This window comes from Coenobita brevimanus, chromosome 1 (genome assembly GCF_032717465.1).
Source record: "Coenobita brevimanus isolate Jiangsu-jjx chromosome 1, ASM3271746v2, whole genome shotgun sequence".
NCBI lineage: Eukaryota > Metazoa > Arthropoda > Malacostraca > Decapoda > Coenobitidae > Coenobita > Coenobita brevimanus.
Genome location: NC_136954.1, coordinates 68,458,126 through 68,478,300, shown reverse-complemented (window position 1 = coordinate 68,478,300; position 20,175 = coordinate 68,458,126). Strand labels below are relative to the sequence as shown.

The 20,175-nt window shown below is 42.8% G+C and overlaps 1 protein-coding gene across 1 annotated transcript in view; it reads right to left on the bottom strand.

Annotated features, from left to right (window-relative positions):
- The window catches only part of LOC145402572 (glycine receptor subunit alpha-4-like), a 39,285-nt gene extending 19,638 nt beyond the window's left edge, over positions 1 to 19,647 (bottom strand). The window contains exons 1-4 of the mRNA XM_080274599.1: positions 19,545 to 19,647; positions 9,909 to 10,008; positions 8,581 to 8,738; positions 3,751 to 3,906 (exon numbers count right to left, since the gene is read on the bottom strand). Of these exons, the coding sequence (XP_080130725.1) occupies positions 3,751 to 3,906; positions 8,581 to 8,738; positions 9,909 to 10,008; positions 19,545 to 19,647 (517 nt within the window). The remainder of the gene's footprint in view (positions 1 to 3,750; positions 3,907 to 8,580; positions 8,739 to 9,908; positions 10,009 to 19,544) is intronic.
- Between the last annotated feature and the right edge of the window lie 528 nt (positions 19,648 to 20,175).

Here is a 20,175-nt window from a genome sequence, read left to right as displayed (position 1 = left end):
CAGAATTTGGCAAAAGAAGCAGTAGGCCTCTCCTGATTCATGAGACTCCACCACGTTAGACAGATGATGTATAGGCAACAGACATCCGCTCGTTTGCAAACAATACCAACAAGAACAATTCCAACAATAACAACAACAACAAAACGACATTCTTTCGTATTTTATTCATACCTGTCTACCATCAACACACTTCGCTGCAATAACGTAGAAGATGATAAGGTGAACGAGCTATGTGCAAAAAATGAATCGCTTAGAAAGAGGTGTTACGGAACGTCTAAAAGCCAGGAATTAAGCTCCATATGTCACTGGGGGTACAACCATGAAAAGAACACACGTAAGAGCACACTGTAACAAGCCACTTAAATGACTGCCGCCTCTGGAATCGAACACGGGTCCACATGATTGATGGACAAACGCGTTATGCACTCGACCACTAGAACCGTCGCACTACAAGATAAACGGGTCTCTCTTTCTCCCTCTCTCCCTCTCTCTCAATGGCTACGTAACTGAATGGCCTCCCCTCTCCCCCCCCCACCCTCTCTCTCTGAATGGCGATGAAATTAAAGGCTCTCTCTCTCTCTCAATGGCTTTGTAATTAGAGTGGGCGTGATAGTAGTAGTGGTATATGAAGAGTACTAGGGTTATTTCAGGCTTCTCTCTCTCTTTTTTTTTTTCCAGCAGTAATAATAGTCATAAGAGACGAGGAAGTAAGCAGCAGTAACACGAGTCATAACATCAGTAAAAAGTATATTAATTTTGTGGTGGAATATTAAATGTTTATGCAGCCATTTAATATTTTACTTCCTCCTTTACTGTACTTTGTGTCTGGCTGTCGCTGTTACATGATTTTTATGAATGGAGGAACTCTGTAATATGGTGTATGGATTTTTTATTTAATCTGTTTTTCCTTCCTCTGTTCATCTTGTGTATGAAAAAAATTAGTTCCTGTCTGTGCAATCAGTCTATGTAATTTGTTATATGCACTCTATCTTTTTGCCTTTCACTCCCACCCCCTGTCTTTTAGCTACCGACTGAGCCGCTTATAGACGTCCGTGTAAAATGCCATAACAGTAGTACGAGCATTTAACCTTTTTCCCCTTCACGTCTTTCTTAACCTGTCAATGGGCCGCCTAATGAGTGGCTATGTAATTGCACCAAGAGCTTGCTGGACCCACACGCCCTCTACCACCACCACCACCACCACCGCACCGATATCGACGTGCGTACCTCCTCCGTCATCGTTACCTGAGCCTCAGTGTGCACCTGTCACCCTTAATGGCTCAGGTGTCAGCCCATAACCTTGACATTGACAAGTGAGAAATAAATAGCCATAAAGACTATTGGTAGATGGAGGAAAGGTGCAGACGCGGACAATGAAAGCGCTTCTTTTACCCTTATTATACTCCATCATTATTTTTTTATGTGACCGACTCTGAGTATGGTCTTAACTCTCCGTTCCCTGAGGCCTAATGGTCCTCCTACGTGCCACACAGCTACACATGTCACCGCTTCGGCACTAATACCCACCGTAAATACTGAATACATGCCAGGGCTATCTCATTCAGGATGGGTGCACTGGTATTAGCGGGGTGTTGTGTTGGCATGGCGGTGTGTCTTGTAGTATATCTGTAATGTCTGCTGTAACGCAAATAAATTCATCACAATGTTCCTTGCCCCTGCCTGGGATCCACCACGCGTCACACCAAACAACACAGTACCCGTCAAACCACTCGGCCACCACCTCCCTATAATGTCTTTTAAAATCAACTCCGCCGGACAATATTACTTAGCTTCGGGGAGACTTTCTGCACGGGATAAGCTAGATACAACCTTCACTGACTCCTATACCTGGGTCTCTGGTATACTAAAAAGAACTATCAGTAGCATAAAAAATTAACTACAAAACGACGTCATTGTACTAAAAGGGTTAACGATGATGATGAAGACTAAACCTATACCCTAGAACAGTATCCAAGAAAGGTTTTGTTTCTTGAGGGTAGGGGCGAGTTGCATAATACAGATGACAGAATAAAATATATTAAAAAAACAAGTAAATGAATAAAAAAATAATGACTGACTGGTAAGGTAATATCTGGAGAAAAAAGTACAATTATGGATAAAAACACCGTTACACTTTTTTAACCCAACAATTATGAAACTCTTGTACATTATATTCTGAAAGGTCAACTGGGGTCCGATGTTTGCTTCAATGGGTTTCGAAAGTCACAGGCGACTAGTTCACAATTTATGGTTATGGAGTGGAACAGTATTTATGTCTGCAACTGTACACGTGAGTTTTTTTAAAGCCCACGAAAATTACATACACCACAGCTCGAGTAACTACCGATGACCTTGACAATGCCGGGAGAAACAGGGCTGAAATTTAGTACAAGTAGAGGCATGAAGGTACACTTGCAGATAATAATGTTACTCCTTATTAAAAACTGACGACGACTACAGAGGTCAGTTAGATGTCAGCAGAAGTCAGATACATACCGGTAGGTCGTTCACAGACAACCTACAATATGGTTAAATACAGCAAACGATCAAATACCTGCAGACAACTTACATTCCAAACGACCAAATGTCCACACAAAACACACACTCCACAACCCACAGAAAACTGACACCTTACACAACCCAATACCCACAGACTTCTGGCACGCACTAATCACTCTGTGCCGTGAGCAAGATACTTAATGAATACTTCAAGAGTACTGTATACATGATCACAACACAGGTAATGCCTATATATATAATTTTTTTAAACCCAAGTCATCTTTCATCCTTTCCATCACTCAGGTACTCACAGACGCTAAAGAGATACCAGAAAGAAATCGAAAAACAAAACCAGGATGGGGAAGGAATGCGCAATCAGAAACCTCCCATATGTTCCTTGTCAGACGGCGAAAACAGATCTTAGCTACGCAGGGCATTTGACCGTAAGACTGCAGGTAAATCCGTGAATGATACACACAGGTACAACACCAAATCCACGGGGTAAATCCAATACTAAAACCAGGCATTCAAATACTCACGACTCTGCATAATCCTAAACACAGGGCTGCATATCCAGGTATCAATATTCAATCTCTCTACTCATCTTTCATCCTTCCCGCCACTTGGGTACTTACAAAATCCAGACAAACAAAGGTTGAATAAAAAAAAAAATTGTACTCAACTCAAGGAAGGCAGACAGATATAAATGCAAATTTAAAAAGCCACTCATGTACTGTACTCACAAAAGCCGGGGAGGTACAGTGGCCTGATTTTAAAAAGTCACTCAGGTCCTGTATTCACCAAATACAGACAGATAACAAGACAGATAAAATAGAAGGCCACTCACCAATGCCAGGCAGAAATACTGGCCAGATAAAAGAAAAAAATCAGGTACTCACTGAAGCCATACAACTACAAAAGTTAAATCTAAACAAGCCACTCATGCACTCACAACAGACAGCGGACAAAAGCTAAATAAATAAGAGAGTCACTAGTACTGTACACATAAACACCAAATACAAACGCAAAACAAAAACAACACTAAGGTACTCACAACTCACAAAAGCGTGACAGATACAAAAAAAGGAAAAAGAAAGAAAGGATGAAAGTGAAAACGAAACTCACACACTCACAACCCAAAGTCAGAAATACAAAAGTTATATAAGAAACAACGAAAAAGATACTCACTCACAACCCAAAGAAGCCAGAAATACATACATAAATAAATAAATAAATAAATCCTGTACTCACAACTCTGCATGATCATAGCACAGGTCTGCACGTCCATGGGGTACCCGTGGAACTCCATCTGGCAGGCTATGGTACTGTACACCCGGGCAGAGTACCGGATCGTGTGGTTACGGTACAGCGTCACACTAGCGTACGTTGTGGTGAGCTTCGTTATAGCTGTGACGGAGAGAGACGGGGGTGTATTTAGCTGGGTTTACCGCTGAGAGAGAGAGAGAGAGAGTCCTAATGCTATCCGAGCTTCAAGACAGCAGTACCAATTATATACACAGATGTCCTCCAACACATTCAAGCTTCTCACTTTCCTTTCATCGCTACTGTATTTTCAGATAAACTATATATATACCTTTTCATAACCATTAAAAACAGGCACGTGGATGTCTTCAATTTTAATATTTTACCAACACTTAAAAATAACACGAATAGGCTACTTGTTAAAGAAGTACGGCAAATTTGGTCATGCTTTCTTGCCTATACTTAATCTAGAGTAAAATTATTCAAGCTGCAAAAACGACCGTAAAATGATATAAATGACGGACAGGAACGCTATTAGACGGTAATTTTGCACGTAGTTAGTATCGAATTCAACTTTCTGAGGAAGGCTGATAGACGCATGTCCTTGTTCTGGATATAACACATTTAATCTGACAACCACGCATGACGAAGATATGTTTGCCAAGTTATCTAATGCTATTACCTACATCCTGAGTGACGCTGGTGACGTAACACCCTTCACTTTCTGCTGCGTTCACGTTCAATCCTTCCAGCGTCACTGACAGGGAAAGCACTCAAATATATTGCTTGACTCGCCATTAAGAATTACACGGGTGAGGGAGTGAATTTCAGGCGACGTACCGTGGCTGAACCCTTCAAGCACTGACAGTATTGTGTTGACAGGGCACAATTACAACCACAAAAGCGACTGACGAGGAAAACACGCCAACATTCCACCACATGCAACCGTCACGTCACAACCAGGTCCCTGTTTTCAGCTCTAGGTGCAGTAATTTCGAAGCACTCTGTAATTTATCGTGGTTCGTGTTCTAACTGACCGGAGAATTCAAAACATCTCTTCCCTTGTGATTTATTCAGCACATTACGGCTCAGTGTACGTATGTTACTGGCTCTAACAATATCAGTAGCAAAGCAATACAAATGATATACTAGAGAATGCTAAAGTCTAATCTCTCTCTCTCTCTCTCTATGATCATAACATTACTTCCGTGATTTATATTGCATTGCTCGGCTATTTTTATAACATTACTTCTGCTGTTTCTTATTCTCCCTACCTAACGTGTCTCTCAAGTACTCAAACTTCCTCCATTCATCTTAGTTTCTTTAATTTTGTCCACGAGAAACTAAATAAACATGTTTATAGTTATTTTTTTTATAATTCTAATTCTACTTCCATCTAATTTCCCTTTGCCCTACTCAATATGCTCTTCTTTTTTCTTCTTTCTAATGTTCCTTAATTAATTCCAAGACCTCGCAACAGTAACTCTACGGATTCTACTCTCTACGTTTAACTTACTAATTCGTTTACACTTATGAAGAACTGACAATACCTCTCCGGATTCTGCTCTCTACTTTTAACTCACTGATTCATTTACACATATGAAATTTTTATTCATCTGTTCTCTGTTGCCATTTCTCATCATACAACAGGAACTGTTTACTGTCATACTAGAAAACTAAATCCTACATCTAGAAGGCTTCCCTGTTTTCTTCTAACTTGCCTATCTCTCTCTCTCTCTCTTTTAAGTGCCAGTGTTACCTGACTTCTCGCAGTTCTGTATTCACTCGTAATATTTAATCTACATCGACCGTTTATACTGTCAGGCTGGAGACATTAACGACTGAAGTATATTAGCGTTGTGTGTGTGTGTGTGTGTGTGTGTGTGTGTGTGTGTGTGTGTGTGTGTGTGTGTGTGTGTACGAGCGTTTTCTGGCATACGCGTTTTCTGGCGTGACGGAGGGCACTGCAGTAGAGCAGTGAAAGCTATCATTAAAAAATCAATTCCTTTCACTTCCCCACAAAAAAGAAAAGGGTACCGTAGAGCTTTGATATCGTGACCTTGCAATACACACATCACTTCATACGGCAGAAAAAACTCTCTCTCTCTCTCTCTCTCTCTCTATTTGGATTTAATTTTAACACAGACTGATTCATAACGTTATTAATTATTATTTTTTCTTTCAATATGCAGTAACAGAGCAAACAAATTTAGATGTGCCTGCTTTTCAGGATTCCAGTCAACTTATAACTAAAACTGAAAAAGGGACCTGAAAGTGTAAGCTGACGGTTGCGTGTCGAACCATGGGAGAACCTTAGCTGCGTGTTTTCCGTGTCAGTTACGCTCGGTTCTGGTGGTAAAGTGATGATGGGAATTACATGATGAAGGGTGATATTTCGTGGGGGGGGGGGCAAGGAACACTGCTGACTGGGTACAGATAAATAAAAAAAATATACATACATAAAAATAAATATCTGTGATTTGAGAGTCTGTAGGGAAAAAAAAAAAAAATAGCATATGAATTTTGGGTTCTGTGTTTAAAAAGTATATACCTGTGATTTTTCTTTTGTGTGTGTGGGGGGGGGGGGTTGCAGTTACAAGATTAATGAACTGATGACCTTGATTTATAGTTGTTGAGAAGAATAATAGTGTTTTTGCAGCCATGAAATATTTCCCTGCACCTCTTCCTTATCGATTCACCTCAATATTCTGTTATTTGATGTTTACAAATTTTTTAAAGGCTCATTTCTGTAACAAAACAAAGGATATCAACACCTAATGTGGAAAGTAAATCGCCGACGAAGAGGTGTTGCGAATTTTTTTTATGCCAACGAGAGGGGTGATGTGTGGTGGAGAAGGAGTAGTTACTGAGTAGATAGGTAGATGGACAGATGATAGATAGACAGATAGATATAGCTGGAGAGTGATGTAGAGTACAGTGAAGGAATTTAGGAGTGAGTGGGTGATGTTTGTGATCATGTAACTACAAATTAGGATGAGTATACAGTAATTTATCTTGGTTGGACGATCGTTACTTAGTAGGGACATGAAAACACATCTAAATGGGTAAAGAAAGAGAAAAGGATAAAGACAGAGAGATGGGTAGATAAATACTAATAGGAAATAGATAAATGGATAGGTGAGAGAGATATAAACAGACAGGTACAGAGATAGATAAAAAATGATAGATTACTGGGTACTTAAGAGAGAGATGAACAGAGACAGATAAATGAAGACAGAAAATGACTGATAAAGGTGTAAATAAAGATGACGTAAAAACATAAATAATAACTAGAGCGATGAAAGGGACACTGAAGGAAAATAATATGAAAAGAGTGAGTGGGCGGGTGTTGGGTTTGCATGTGCTAGACCTCTAAGTTCACTGCTTATTATCTCCCCCCCCCCTCTCTCTCTCTGTCTTATTTTTATTATTATTTTTTTTTCATCCACTCCCTTTCTCCTAATTGTGTCGTTTTGTCACTTAAATTTGTCATATTCTCTCTCTCTCTCTCTAGTACCGTACCTCTGACTTCACTGCTTATTACTTCTCCCTCCCTCTATCTTTGTCTTACTTTTTTCTTTATTCTTATCCACTCCCTTTCTCCTAATTGTGTTGTTTTGTCACTTAAATTTGTCATATTCTCTGTCTGTCTGTCTGTCTGTCTCTCTCTCTCTCTCTTCCCGCACAAAGGTCAATACTACAGTTGCAGGGGCGATTCTCCCCCCTGTCCCCCCTTCCTTTGCTTCTCCCCTCCCCCTCTTCCTTTACCTCCACTCTTAATTCTTTCTTTTCCTCACTTACCCTTTCTCATTCTCCTCCCCTCTTCCCCTTCCCTTTTCTTCCCCCTCCTCTTCTTTCCTGCTCCTCTTTTACCGTCTCACCCATTTCCCCTCTCCTCTCTTCCCTTGCTCTGTCTTTCCTCCTCTTTTCCTCTTCTCCCTTTCCCCTTCTTTCTCTTCTACTTTCCCTCCCATTTCCCTCTCCCGCTCCCGTCTACTTCCCCCTTCCCTAACCCCCCTCCCCTCTCCCGCTCCCATGCTACTCACTTCCCTCCCTCCCATCTACCCCCCCCTCCTCTCTCCCTCCTACTTTCCTCCCTACTCTTTTCTGTTTCTCTCTCCTTTCGACTCTCACCTACTTCCCTCCCCTCCCTTTCTCCCTCATGTCTCGTAACTCACCCCCCTCCCCTTTCTCTCTCTCTCTCTCCTTTCACAAACACACCTCCCTTTCTGTCGCACCATCAAATCTCCTACTAATATTCCAACACAATTATCATCCCTCCTTTATTACCCCTATCATCATTTATTTCATTGCTGACATCCCCACTATTAATTATATCTCCTGGCATATTATTCGGGTTATATACTGGCATTTATAATTATTGGGGCACTTCTTGCTGATAATTCTTGCTAATAAGGCTTCGTAATAAATCTTGCTAATAATTCCTCCTAATGAGTGTTTCAAAAAATTCTTGCTAATGACTCTTGCTAATAATTCTTTCTCATAATTCTTGACAATCACTCTTACTAATAATACTAACTACTGTAATAAATCTTGCTCATACATCATGCTAAATATTCTTACTCACAAATCTTGCCACAAAATCTTGCTAATAATTCCTGCTACTAATCCATACCAATAACTCTCGCTAATGATTATCGCTTGGCTGCATTTATACCTCTGTTACGCGGCCAGGTTCGAATCCCCAAGAGACACCTGGATATTCTTCAGTCATGCAGTGCCACAAGGGGAGCATACATGTCATCTACCCTTATATATTTTTGATGATGATGATGATGATGATAATGCGTCTGTCACCTGCGTCCTTGGCGTTGGTGACGTATGGATCGGGCGTCCACAGGTGGTCGATGACGTAGGCAGGTAAGGTGAGGTGGTCCCGCTCCCCTGACCCCTGACCCACACCATCCAAGGTCAGACGGGGCTCCTCCCACGTCATGTGCAGGAACAGGTCAACTCTGCAGGGGAGGTATAGGTTAAGTTAGATTAGGTCAGGTTGGGTTAGGTCAGACTTGATTAGGTCTGGTTAAATTATTCCCACCCTCCTGACCCCTCACGGCTACCACGTCAGGTGCAGAAAGAGGTCAACCCTGTGGATGAGGTATAGGTTAAGTTAGGTCAGGTTAAGTTAGGTTAGGTCAGACTTGATTAAGGTTGGTGTAATTAGGTTAGTCCCACCCCCCTGATCCCTCACCCCCACACGCGGCTCCTCGACCGTCATATGTAGTAACAGGTCAACTGAGTAGGAAAGTGAGATGGAAGTTAGGTTAAGTGAAGTTAGGTTAGATTAGGTTAATCAACTACCTATGCAAGACAGGGTCAGCTGTGTAGGGAAGGGGGGGCGCCAAGCAGAGTTAGCTTAGGTCTGATTTGATTAAGTGGGGTTGGATTGGCTTACATTACGACTGATACTCTTTAAGACTGATATTTAAAAGACTCGAGCGTGAAGGCCGTATTCTGCGTGACTTCCAATTTATCGTAACTTCTCTTCCTTTACCGATTTACTCTGCATATAACACTTCAACATTCTCTTATACGTTAATGTTACAAACTATGTCCATGAAAACGATATAAATAACATACAAGCGAATGTTAAGGTGCACCAAGCAAAAATGCAAAATGAATCGGCCAGGAAAAGGCGTTACGGAACTTCCCATGCCACTCAGAACACGATTTTTTAAAGAACTGGGTACTGGAGATGAAGTTTGTATTCAAAGTTTAAACCTGAAGGGCGAAGTAATATTTTAGGTGTACTAAATTAAACCACTACCACTATCCCCATCTTCTACCTACTACCACTATCATCGCCACCACCGTTCTTTCTTGCCACCACTACTATAACCACCGCTACCAATATCACCATTATCACCACCTACCTCTATCACCACCCTTACCACTACCTCGATCTTTATCAACACTACTACCACCACCACTATCACTACCACCTCTCCCACCATCACCACCACTATCACAACCACCTCTATCACCATCACCACCACCTCTCTCACCATCCCCACCAATATCCCTTCTATCACCACCGCTATCTACATACATCATCATCCCACCACCACCTATCATCACCACCAGCCTTTCTGTCACCACCGCCACTGCCACACAATCACCCTCACCTGAAGTCCATGTTGGCGGCGCTGATGGAGTTGATGTCCTGGATATACATAGTGAACTCCACCTGGACGGGGCCACTCCGCTTGCTGGGGGGAAGGTGCTCTGCGGAGGGAGGAGTAGGTTAGTGGTGGGCGAGAAAGAAAAACTAAGTAACAGATTGATGGGTGCTAATCCCCTTTGATTCTAAGCCGCTCATATCTATTTCAATACCTATACCTACATCCCTAGCTAGCCTGTTTATCTGTCTACTTACCCATCTATCTACCTATCTGTCTGTCTATCCCTGTATGATGAAAAACGCATTGGGTGTTCTCTTATACAACTGACGATTTCAATAAGCTTTGTGAAACCTCTGGCCATCAGGGGGACGTGAGCAATACACTTTAATTCTGTGGTTTTCCGCTGTTTTCCCTTCAATTATGAACAACGGCAGAAAAAGGAAATTGGCAAAACATATGGACACATACTGAACATGGTACCTTAAAAAAAAAAAAAAAAAAGTTCCCCCATTCACCTCTTCCTTGAAAATTGCTAGACCAGTCACTGTGGGGGAGGGGAGAGAGGGGAGAGGGAGGGACAAGGAGAGAGAGAGGAGAGGGGCAAGGGGAGAGAGGCGAGAGGGAGGGGCAAGGGGAGGGGAATAAGTAATGAGTATGAAGAGGAAAGGAGAAGGGAAGGAAGGAAAGAAAGAGCTAGAAGCGAGAAATGAGAAAGGAAGATACGGTAAGAAAAGGAGAGGGGAATGAGAAAAGAAAGATATAAGACAGAAGAGTAGTGACGAGAGGAAGAAACAGAAAAAGGAAGGTAAAGGAGAGAGAGAGAGAGAGAGAGAGAGAGTGTGTGTGTGTGTGTGTGTGTGTGTGTGTGTGTGTGTGTGTGTGTGTGTGTGTGTGTGTGTGTGTGTGTGTGTGTGTGTGTGTGTGTGTGTGTGTGGGCGGGTTGATATATTATGAGGTAAGACAGGAAGGGGAGAAGAAGAGTAAAAAAGAAATGGAAAAATCTGAAAAAAATAAAAGAAGGAAAGATTGAGGGTTTTAAGGAAATGAGGTGGAGGGAAGGATGGAAGGAAGGAAGACGGGACGAAGACATGCACGGAAGGCAACAAGGAAGGAAGGAAGGCAGGAAAAAAAAAGTGAAAAAGACAGAGAAGGAACGATATGAGGGAGCGAAAATAGATAATGTTAAAAAGCATATAGAGTATATAAGAGACATTAACAATTTCAGAACAAATAAAAGCTCGACAGAAAACTAACAAAGACACATTTATATTAACTGAGAACACAGTAATATGTAGGCTATACTGTAGTGGTGTTTGTGGCTGTAGTGGTGGTTGACAAAGTAGTAATGTTGGTGATGGTGGTGGTGTTAGTGGTTATGGAGCAAATGCTGGTAGTTGTGGTTATGGTGTTACTGGTAGTGGATATGTTGTTGTTGTTGTTGTTGTTGGTGGTGGTGGTGGTGGTGGTGGTGGTATTAGTATTAGCAGTAGTAGTAGTTTTTGATGGGAGGGGGAACGGTTGTGATGATGATGATGATGATGATGATATGTTAGCGTTTGTAGTTGTGGTTGTGGTTCTGACTGTATACACGTGTAGCACTGGAAGCTATTGTGGTAGAGGTGGTGGTTGTGGTATATATAGGAACGGTATATCGTGAGTCTCGCCCTTGATAGCAGCATATATGATGAGGTTAACACGCTACCACTATCACCACCACAACTACCAATCCACTACCATCACCCCTACCGCAACTACCACCATTACTACGACCATCACTATCACAGCTATCACCATCACTACCATCAACGCGACTAAAACTACCACCATCAATATTACCACGACCAACACAGCAACCACAACTATCTTTATCGCTACCACTATTACTACCACAACTACCTCTATCGCTACCACCACCACTACCACAACTACCTCTATCGTTACCATCATCACTACCACCATCACTAAAACAACTCTCTGACCGCATTACAAGGCGAGGTCTCCTGTAAGCTGGGTAAAATCGTCTGGAGGTAAACGTTAGGTAAAATACAGGAGGCACAGACGCTACGGGACGCTTTTCCACGGTGCTCATGTGTATACCTTAAGCCTTTGAGCCAGTGGAGGGAGCAAGAATAAAATGATAAAAGCGCCATGAATAAAAAGGCTAGATAAGACTTTTTTAAATTATCTATAACCCCCTTAAGTACAGGTGGCCTCCCAAAAGCTGAATAAAATCGTCGGGCGGAAGGAAGACCAAAATAGAGACGCCATGACAGTGGGGGGGTTGATTAGGATTTCTATACCCTCTTCACTGTAACTTGGCCTAAAATTCCCCTCCCTCCATCCTGAATGCCGTGTTAAGCCACTAGATTAACAGTAGAATGCGGTGCTAGTCAAGAAGAAGTGCCGTGAAAAGGACGTAGAGAGACAGTATTGTATTACTCTACCCCTGAGCTCCGTGAAAAAAAAAAATGCAAAAGGAAAATAAGGGAAAATAAAGGAAAATAAATCTGGGCACTGTAGTAATTCATTAACTTAGAAAGGTCTCCACAGAGCTGAATGAAAAATGGCAGTGGCAATAATTAAACAGAAAGACGCCTAACCATTTTTTTTTTTTTAATGCATGGGAGAAGGAACCAAAGGCCAGGAGTCCGTAAGAATACTCCCTCCAAGAAAAAACGAAAACAAGATAATGAGAGCCAAATTCAAGACCCGTTCAATTCGAGATGCCTGGTCCTATAATTCGTCTCTATAACCACTACAACGTCCACTACAATCTACAATCAATCCCTTCAATCCAATGGCGTATAACTAGATTTTTTTTTTCCTTGGACAGACCTCCGGTAGTGAAGGGGTTAACGAAGGCTCTATCAAACTCCTCCAATTCGAAACGTCTCTCCAGGGCTGAATAAAATCGTCTGGTGGTGGCAATAATAAAATATAAGTTACGACATTGGAGAGAAGTGGTCAGAGCCCATTCACATTTCTCAGTATTACTCCTGCTTCTCACTTTTTCCTGCACGCTTTTTCGCGATAATGATTCCTGTCTTTTAACTTCTTTGTAACTGATGATGATGACGATGAACTTCTTTGTAATACTCTGTGCACTGTTTCTATAGTCCATTCACCTTAACCTGGTACAGAATTTCGTCCTTTCGTTGCTTATGTCACATAATAAAGAATGACAATGTTATGGCACTACACTTCGGGTCGGCAAAGTACGGCCCGCAGGCCTGGCGAGACCCGTAAACCTAATCTTACCGGCCCACCAGTATACTCCACAAAATCACAAAAATATTCCCGTTTTTCACTTAGTAAAACAAAACCCAGTAAGTCTTACTGGCTGTCAATCGCTAGGGCAAACGCTGGTTAGGGTTTGTTAGAAAAAGAGTACATTCAAACAGACTTGAGCTCAGATTAGGAGGCTATGACGTGCTACACCCAACACTCCGTGATCCAGCCTTGCCAGATGTGCAAAAATTATCGCCCAATGCGTTAATATGGCCTGTGCGATAAACGATAACATGCATGCGATATACTTAATAACTTATCATTATTTAAATTTTTAAAAAATCATTTCCTTTATTTCTAATGCATTAATTTGATAAAAACTGTATGCAGTATAATTTTTAGAAAATACTTTGAATATTTCTACTACAAATCCATGAAAGTGCTTTCTCTTGTTTCTAATGTATCAGTTTTATAGAAATTGTATCCAGTATAATTTCACGAACTATACGTTGAATAAATGTTCTTAACGTATACTCTTATATATTATCATTTTTTTATTATTGCTATTATCATTATTATTACTATTATTGGAGGAAGGGGGTATAGTCTTTAAGTTCAACACATCTGGCTCTGCAGCTGAGTAACAGAGCAGTTCCGGCCTCCAATCCATCAAAGGCTGCTGACCCCGACTCTCTATCCTCTCCATGCGATATCTCAGCGACCAGCATCAGAATCTAGTGTTTATCTATCGTTGTAACTCAGTATTCAAGATAGATGGATGGGAGGTAATTTTAGTTTGAGTAAAAGGAGTCTATCACCATTAGTCATAATAATAACCAGTAATTAGCACCCATTACTGACAACATTAATTACTACTATGATCACAATAGATTTAAAACTGCATCTATCACAACCAGCAATTACTACATCAATAACCACCACCACAACCGCAACTACCAACATCCACCACTACCAGACCACGAACTACCACAGTCTACCTCCACTACAAGTGCAATTACTACTACAGTAACCTCAATCACAACTACATACTGCAGTTACCACCACACTCACCACAATCAACACCAATCGCCTCCAAAACTACCACAGTAACCACAATCTACCATAACAATCATCGAAACCACAACAATCAACATTAACTACCACCAGAACTACCACAATAACGATCATTCACTACGACAACCACTATAACCACAGCAATCGACACTACCAGCCACCAAAACTACCACAGTAACCACAATCCGCCACAACAACCAATATGAATCACCAGCAATCATCACAACCACAACAACCAACACTAACCATCACAACCACAACAACCAATACTAACCACCACAACCACAACAACCAACACTAACCACCACAACCACAACAACCAACACTAACCACCACAACCACAACAATCAACACTAACCATCACAACCACAACAATCAACACTAACCACCACAACCAACAGTAACCATCACAACCACAACAACCAACACTAACCATCACAACCACAACAATCACCAGCAACCATCACAACCACAACAACCAACACTAACCATCACAACCACAACAACCAACACTAACCATCACAACCACAACAACCAACACTAACCATCACAACCACAACAACCAACACTAACCACCACAACCACAACAACCAACACTAACCACCACAACCACAACAACCAACACTAACCACCACAACCACAGTCCACCACAACAACCAACCACAGGCACAGTCCACCACAATTACCACCATTACGTAAGGAGGGATAATATGACTCTCTCAATGACAACCAGCATATGAGCTACTCACCTGTCTCTTTTATCACCATGACGATCTGTACCTGTCACCACCACCATCACCACCATCAGTCATAAACAACACTACGGCCTTCATTACCACTATCAGCCGTAAGTAATACCATCGGTGTCACTCATACACACTGGCATTATCATCAACATCACACCACTACCATCATCATCATCATCACACCACCACCACCATCATTACCACCACAAGCATATACAATCATCATCATCATCAACAACAACATCATTATCACCACAAGTATATATTCAACCATTATCATCATCATCATCGTTCATATGTACACCATCATCACCATCTGTCACAGGCATTACTCCCACCATTACCACCATCATTCATAACATTACTACCACCACTATCACCACGAACACCACATAGGGCCAAACATCACTACCACTCACCACCACTACCAAAACCAGCTACCACCACCACCATCACCACAACAACAACCACTAAGTAAGGAAGCATATGACTTCTCCCGATCACCTGTCTCTTTTAACACCTGTCACCATCACCACTATCACCACCATCACTCATAAACAACACTACGACCTTCATTACCACCACCAGCCATAACCACTACCCTCACCATCACCACCACAAACACTGCTTACTATGCTGTGGGGTGGGGTGAGGAAGAACACGTGTCAAGGACGGGCAGCTGTCTCATACAAGGTCATGTCGTGTTATACGGGTTCTTAAGTGCGACTATGCCCTTTTTTACCCTAACCTGGCAAAAAGCTACCATCCCTCCATCTTGAATACTGATTTATAACAAGAGATTAACACTAGAAAATGAGGTTAATTAACAAGATGTGCTGAGGGAAGGACGTAGAGCCATAGTACTGCCTTCTCGTGCCGCTGATTTACAAAGAATAATCTGCAATAGGACAAAATTCTGGGGTACATTAAGGTAAAAGAACTATAATCTGTTTGGTCTGTGAGTGGGAGTTTGTATATGTCATTGAGGGATCCTTCAAAAAGCGTGAATGCGTGAAGGCACGTGATAGGACATACTACTGCATCTTTATAAATATCTGCCCACACCATTGGATTCTCCACCACTAACATTCATTGACCTAGGCATCACCATTACTTGTCATTACCAGCATCATAGCCACACTTACACCCATCATTACCACCATCATTATTACTGCCACTCATTACCATCATCGTCACCACCTAAACCACAACTCACATTCATCACCATTACAGTCATTATCACCACCAAATGTCTCACCATCACCATCGCCGTTGCTCACAGCCACCACCACTCACATCACTCATCCTCACCACTACTACCATTCACACCACTTACCATCACATCTACAACCACACCCACCACTCACATCACTACTTCTATCACCATCCACACGACACCCCCCCACCACCGCTACCACCACTCACCATCACCACACCCACCCACCACCATTACCACCACGCACCATCACCACTCGCACCACTCACCACCACTATCACCACTAACCATCATCACTTCTATCACCACTCACATCACTCACCGTCGCCACTTCTATCACCATTCACACCACTCACTCCCAACTCATCAATCACCACTCACATCACAATTCCACCACCCCAATCACCCCCAAATCATCAATCACCACTCACATCACAATTCCACCACCCCAATCATCCCCAACTCATCAATCACCACTCACATCACAATTCCACTACCCCAATCACCACTCACATCACACCCTCACCACCCCCATTACCACCACCCCTCACAACCATCACCACTCACATTAATCACCCTCACCACCACTATTACGACCACCCCTCATAACAATCACGCTCACCATCACCACCACCACCACCACCATCATCATCATCACACCGACCTCCCAAGCAGGGTTAGGTAAAGGCAGTGGACTGATGGGTGTCTTCTTGCAAGGGATGGGGCAGAGGCAAAGCAGAATGGATGATGTCGCCCGTGTCAATATTGGAGTGAGCGTTTAATGTTACTGGGATGGGTGATAAATCTGGGGTGAGTGGGGAGGAGGGGAAGGTTTTTGTGGTAGTAAGACGTAGAGTAGTAGTAGCAGTAGTAGTAGTAGTACTGGTGGTGGTGGTGGTAGTAGTTCTTGTAGTTGTAGAGAATTATATCAGTATCTATAAAAGAATATTTCTGTCTAACTATCCATTTATCCATCCATAAATGTATCTGTCTATCTGCTTATCTAACTACCTGTTTATCCATTCATCCATTTATTTACCTGTTAATATATCCATCACTTTACTTCTATCTATCCTTCTGTTCATTTACCCATCCTTCCATCTATCTATCTACTTCTGCCTGATCCATTCATTCATCTATCCATCTGTCTACCTTTACCCTGATGCCACATCCAGTGACAGGCAGCCTCAACAAAAGGTTCCCCGAGCATTCTAATCTCGTTTTTTATCTCCATCACCTTCTCTTCCCCCTCTATTCAAATGGCCTCGTTCTCGGTCTCCATCACCTTCCCTCCCCCTAATTAAAGGTCTCGTTCTCGGCCTCCCTCTCCTTCTCCTCCCTCTGCCATTCCGTGCGTCTCGGTGCTGGCGGGAGTAGAAGCAGTGCATTCAAGGAGGGGAATGCACTATAAAAATACTCCCCTTCTCTCCCCCTTCCCTCCCCTCCTTTCTTGTTTTCTTGCTCCCCCCTCCTCTTTCCCTCCCTCTCACCTCCTCTACCTCTCCTTCCCTCCTCCTTCTCCTCCCTTCTTGCTCTGCTGCAACCCTCCCTCCTTGTCCCTTTCTCTACTCCTTCACTCCCTCCCCCCTCCTCTCCTCTTCCCTTTCATTTACCCTTCTCTTCTTTCCTCCTTTGTTTTCCTTCTCCCCTCTTCTACTCCTCTCCTCCCGTCCATTATTCCTGTCTCCCCATTCCTTTCCTATTCTCCTCCCCTCCCCTTCCAACTCCCCCTCTCCTCCACTCTTCTCCCTCTCCTCTCCTGTCTCCCACCCCTCCCCTCCTCTCCTCTCCTCCATCCCTCCTCCTTCCCTCTCCTCTCTCTTCCCTCCCCTCCCCTCCTCGCTCCACCTTTCTCTTCCACGTCCCCCCTCTCCTCTCCTCTCTCCATCCTCCTTCTCCCCTCCCTTCCCAACTCCCCCTCTCCTACCTCCTCTCCTCTCTGCCTCACCTCCCCTCTTTTCCTCCTCCCTCCAAATTGCTAAGGTCTGAGTGTTCCCACGAGTCCCAGTCAAGGTTAGGGATAATAACGGTGTCTTATTCTAAATACAGCTACGGTGACGCCTGTTATATGGCATTAACCCGCGCCTTATATTTCAGTACCGTGCCTTATATTTCATTACTGTGCCTTATATTTCAGTACCGTGCCTTATTCTAAATCTAAGTACGGTGAAGGCTCGCAATATTTCACTACGGTACCTCATTGTAAATCCAGCTACGGTGACGTCTTTCATTCTCCTTCGGTAAAAACTTTAACATTTCATTCTTTCTACCTCCACACAATTTTTAGCACAACGAGAGCACCGTAGGAATTAAGGGGTTATTAATGAAGGCTGTATCTAAACCTAAAGGTCAAAATCGTCTGGAAAATCGCAAAATACACGATACGTACGTTATCGTGGTAAAAGAATGAACTCCACTAAAGGGGTGTAATTTTTTAAACCTTGCTGCTACCAGACGATTCCATTCAGATGAAGAAAGCCCTCAGGTTTTGTTGGGGTTAAGGGAGGCTTCACCTAACACCCCCAGTTCAAAGGGTCTCTCCTAGACAGCATTAAATCGTCCGGGGATAGCAAGAATAAAATCAAGGTCATCGTACTGGAGGGGTTTACTGGGAGGTGTGACTCCCGCCAACAGGGTCAATTAAAGTTACGGAGAGCATTTTGTACCTTCTTTTAAATGCAGATATTAATGAAAGCAGGTGATGTGGACGATGTTACGTATAATATGATGGAATATGATACCATGTTGGGGGTTACTTCTCTCACTAATAATAAGACAGTAATTTTTATTACCACCAATACTACTGCTTCTACTACCACTACTACAATTACTACAACTAGTGCTACAATTACTACTGCTATAACTACTACTTCTACTACCACCACCACCACTACTACTACTATTACCACTACTATAACAAATACTACTACTACTACTACTTCTATTATTACTACAACAACAACAATAAAAAATAAAATAATAATAATAATAATAATAGTAGTAATAATAATACCTGTTGCACCATACCCCTACCTGAGAGGATAGTATGAGCTAGGACAACAAGCTGCAACGGCACACGACTCGTAAGCAACATTTTCTTTCAACGAAGGCACAATTGAGCGGGTCTCTTAGTGGCCAGAGTGATATCCCCTGCACCGTCACAGGTCGCAAAATTCTGACGCCAGAGTTTAACCCAGCCAAGAATAACAAACTACATCCCTCCAGCTTACAGATTTCTCCCGCCTTAACTCCCGTCTCACTACTACCACTACTACTTCCATTAATAAGTCTCACCCCTGACATAACCCGAGTGCAATACGATAGCGGTGATTACAGTTAGTGGCACAGCAAACTGGTTACTGCTGCCCTCCCCACCTTTGATGTACGAGCAGGGTATGATGGTGTTGAGGTAGGAGTGGCCCAGCAGGTCGATGGCTTGGGCACGGGGACAGTCGGAAGAGCTGACGTTTTCACCCATACTCGCGCTGGCATGAAGAGGACGGGGGAGTGATGAGGAATTAGTCAAAGGTAAGCACACACACACACACACACACACACAACTCCGCCAGCGAAATGAAGGATATGTTTCACTCGTGTTTTTCTGTTTTCTGTTTAGGCACACGATACCTCAAAAAGCTGTCATGGTCTTTCAAACAAATCTGGTGAATAGGTGGGCACTGGGTCAAGGAAGAGCTGATTAGATTTTTAGGTGGCTCCAGTTCTGGATGCGGGAATAAATAATGAGTTTTAATGGCATCAGACAAGGTATGCCTTCTCTGAGACTGTGTAGCAGGGCAGACTAAGACGGCAAAATTAACGACCTCTACCAACGACGCTGAACGAAGACTGGTTTCTAAATCATACATTACATTGACCATGGCAGAGGTATGCTCTTTCTAGTTCTCTCTCTCTCTCTCTCTCTTTCTCTCTCTCTCTCTCTCTGGCTTACCCACCTAATAAGAGCGGCCACAGCGGGCAGCAGGCGTGCCATGGATGTGGGAGGCTG